Source organism: Limulus polyphemus, unplaced genomic scaffold, assembly GCF_000517525.1.
Source record: "Limulus polyphemus unplaced genomic scaffold, Limulus_polyphemus-2.1.2 Scaffold1248, whole genome shotgun sequence".
In the NCBI taxonomy this organism is placed as follows: Eukaryota; Metazoa; Arthropoda; class Merostomata; order Xiphosura; family Limulidae; genus Limulus; species Limulus polyphemus.
Genome location: NW_013666858.1, coordinates 42,832 through 46,530, shown reverse-complemented (window position 1 = coordinate 46,530; position 3,699 = coordinate 42,832). Strand labels below are relative to the sequence as shown.

Sequence of the window (3,699 nt, the reverse complement as noted above, 5' to 3'; positions counted from 1 at the left end):
AATTGTTCAAAGAAACCCTTTAATCCTATGGTCAAGGACTGTTCAAAAATTGTTCGACAGACACAAAGTGAATGTGATGTGGTACGAACCACACGTGCACTTAAAAATCGGAAAAGCCGAAAACGGTTGAAGGTTGTACCTGTGGATTTAACGAATATCTCACTAAGGTTTTGCCAGAATGTATAAGTTGGACATTTTCATGGTTGTGTTTCTTGATGTAATTTGCTCTTGATCTATCGCTGTCTTTTGACTCACTAGCTTTCGATCCTAACAGCCAAATGATAGCCTTACAGAAAAACCTAGCGAGCTTTAGTAACATAACACTGTATTGTTAATAAAAAATTTGTGTTTCAAAGTACAATTGTGTTAATTTGTTTCCATTATGTTCGTATTAAATTTATTATTCGCTTAACAGGCCTGAACCTGCGATTTTGTGGAAACTTTTGACTTTTCTAGCGGACGTAAGAGAACCTGAATACTAACTTTAGGTATTATAACATTCTAGATGCTTCTGTGTCAAGTCACGTGGTTCGAGATTGACTTAGGCCAAGTTGTTTGTTTTAGAACTTCGTACAAAACTACATAAGGGCTATCGATTCATAGCTGTCTCTAATTATGAGCTTATAAACTACAGGGAATGCAGCTAGTCAACAGCTCTCACCGCTAACTCTGGGGTACTCTTGTCTGATAGAAGGATGTGGCTGTCACCCTTATTGCGCTCCCAGATTTTCAAAGTGTGGAACACATTTTTGCATCAACGATATGCAAATCATGAACCTTCTGCTTCACAATTCATGCACGCTAGCCACTGGTCATACCCGTCCGGCTCAGCGCCTGGAAGCAGAATTGTGGACAGTGGTATTGTTGTTGTTGAAGCTCTGTAACTCACTGTTGGTGGTCAAAATGGGGTTGCATCATACCGGCCTTGGTGACAAATTCATATATGTCATTTTTATAGTAGTTACACGACTTAAAATGCTACATGCATCATGAAGTTAAACGTTACTATCTTACAGCTTTATTAGTCGGGAGATTAACTATTACTACTTTCGTAGTTCAGTATGTTAATTATTATTATCTTTCAGTTTTATGTGTCGATATGTTAACTGTCAATGTCTCAAATGACTTATGTATCACTGGTTATTGCCTAATAGATTTTGCAGTGTTAACTAGCATTGTCAAGAAATCTGAACTAAAACACTGTGAACGTTTGTCTTCTGTAGCTATGTTTTCCAAACTGTTAATATCTATTGTTTTATGACTATAGAATTTATAACTTCGCATATTATAGTATTTTATATAATTTCGTGGAAAATTTGTTAAATATGTCCCAAAATCCTTACATTTAAGTGTGCTACTTTGGCTTATCTTGATAATGCATTTCTAATACAGGTTTATAACAAAAATATTTTATATTGTATTGCCCTCTATCGTATACACATACATTTCTCGAGTCAATTATTATTATTACACAATAATCAAAGTTTCGATATAAGTATATAAGTGGCGAAGGATTAGCAAATAATTTGATGTTCATCCAACAGTAACGATTTTTTTACTATAATATATTACATATAATTTTTATAACAGCGAAAATAATGGTTTAAATAAATGAGTGACATTAATTCAGGTACAGGAAGATGAATTAAGTTACCAATAAATATTTTTCCCTCACTACAGCGCAGCTGTTCTGCTTCTCGTGTTATTTGTAGATAGAGGAGCCATTGCAGGATGCTTCCAGATTCTTTTAGTGTACACAATAGAGGTATGATGCACCATGTTCCATTGGTATGTTTCGATGGTTCTGATAATATTTAATGTTTTTCTTATAAATGTGTATTTACGTTCGTCATGTTTCATTGTCGGTATACAATTACAGTATGTGAGTCACTCAATTTACATGAAATATTTTGCTTTTCAAACTTTACACGAATACTTCTGATTTTTCTAGTATGTTTTCAACTCTGAGTTTTATATTCTTATATTCATTGAAGAGTTTGGTTGTAGTCTGTTTTTACTGAATACTGTTCAACTCTGAGTTTTATATTCTTATATTCATTGAAGAGTTTGGTTGTAGTCTGTTTTTACTGAATACTGTTCAACTCTGAGTTTCATATTCTTATATTCATTGAAAAGTTTGGTTGTAGTCTGTTTTTACTGAATACTGTACCAAACTCAGTTTACGGTACATTAGAATAGAAGTGTAACTAAACTTATAAATAATAAACAGCGCTGTCTTTTTTTTTATACTTATAGGCCTATCCAACTACCAACCGAGCATTAGCATTTGGTTTCTACTCAAGTTTTGGTCGTATAGGAGCTATCCTCACACCATTTGTAGCCCAAGTAAGGAACATTGTTTACAGATGTATACATTATAACAAACGTAACACTAGCCTAAGTAAGGATCGTTGTTTATAGACTTATGCATTATAACAAACGTGACACAAGCCCAAGTAAGTGTCATTGTTTATAGACGTACACATTATAAAAAATACAACACTAGCCCGAGTAAGGATCATTGTTTTCAGATGTATACATTGTAGCAAACGTGACACAAGACCACAGACGTACACATTATAATATAATAACAAAGTAACACTAAACCAACTAAGGATTATTGCTTTCAAACCTATACATTATAGCAAGCGTGACACAAGCCCAAGTAAGTGTCATTGGTTATAGACGTACACATTATAAAAAATACAACACTAGCCCGAGTAAGGATCATTGTTTTCAGATGTATACATTGTAGCAAACGTGACACCAGACCACAGACGTACACATTATAATATAATAACAAAGTAACACTAAACCAACTACGGATTATTGCTTTCAAACCTATACATTATAGCAAGCGTGACACAAGCCTACAGGCTTACGCATAATAACAAACGTAATACTATCCCAAATAAGGATAATTGTTTTCAGACGTATACATTATAGCAAACGTGACAGAAGACCACAGACATATACATTATATAAAACGTAACACAAGCCCACAGACATATACATTATATAAAGAAACGTGATATTAGCCCAACTGAAGATCATTGTTCATAATGTATCTGTGTAAAGCAACGTGATGTTAACTCAAATAAGGCTAATTTTTTACTAATGTATGCATGGTAATAGATGTGATTCCTGCTTAAACAAAGATCGTTATTATAAATGTATAGAATTTAAGAAACGTGATATTAGCTCAAGAATGATCTTTGTTCATGATGTATCCGTGTAAAGAAAGGTGATGTTAGCCTAAGTCAGACTCATTGTTTACTGACTGGTATCCGACCAGAAACGTAAAACTTGCCGTAACAAAGGACATTACTTACTGATGGATAATGGTAGAAACGTGATATTATTCCATGTAAGGCTCATTGCTTATAAACGTACACATATTAGGGAATTTTACAAATTTGTATGCTGCTGAACACAGGTTTGTAGTTTTGTACTGAATAAATACAACAAAATTAAATCAGAGCAACGAAACTGTCGTATTCCATGAGATTGTTAATATATACACCTGGAAAAAAGTTAAGCACCCCCGTGTTTTTTTCAAGTGATTCAGATTCGACGTTCTTGTGACCGATTATAAATTACCATTCAATCTAAACGTGTTTATCAAATGAAATTATGCATTATTGGGCATAAGAAAACAAGATTATCACTGTAAAATAACTAATTTTTAATTTACATATC

General features: G+C 33.5%; 1 protein-coding gene across 1 annotated transcript in view; it reads left to right on the top strand.

Moving 5' to 3' along the window:
• Positions 1-3,699, top strand: part of LOC106462780 (synaptic vesicle 2-related protein-like) — a 54,984-nt gene that overhangs the window by 48,653 nt on the left and 2,632 nt on the right. The window contains exons 12-13 of the mRNA XM_022390118.1: positions 1,681-1,765; positions 2,257-2,346. Of these exons, the coding sequence (XP_022245826.1) occupies positions 1,681-1,765; positions 2,257-2,346 (175 nt within the window). The remainder of the gene's footprint in view (positions 1-1,680; positions 1,766-2,256; positions 2,347-3,699) is intronic.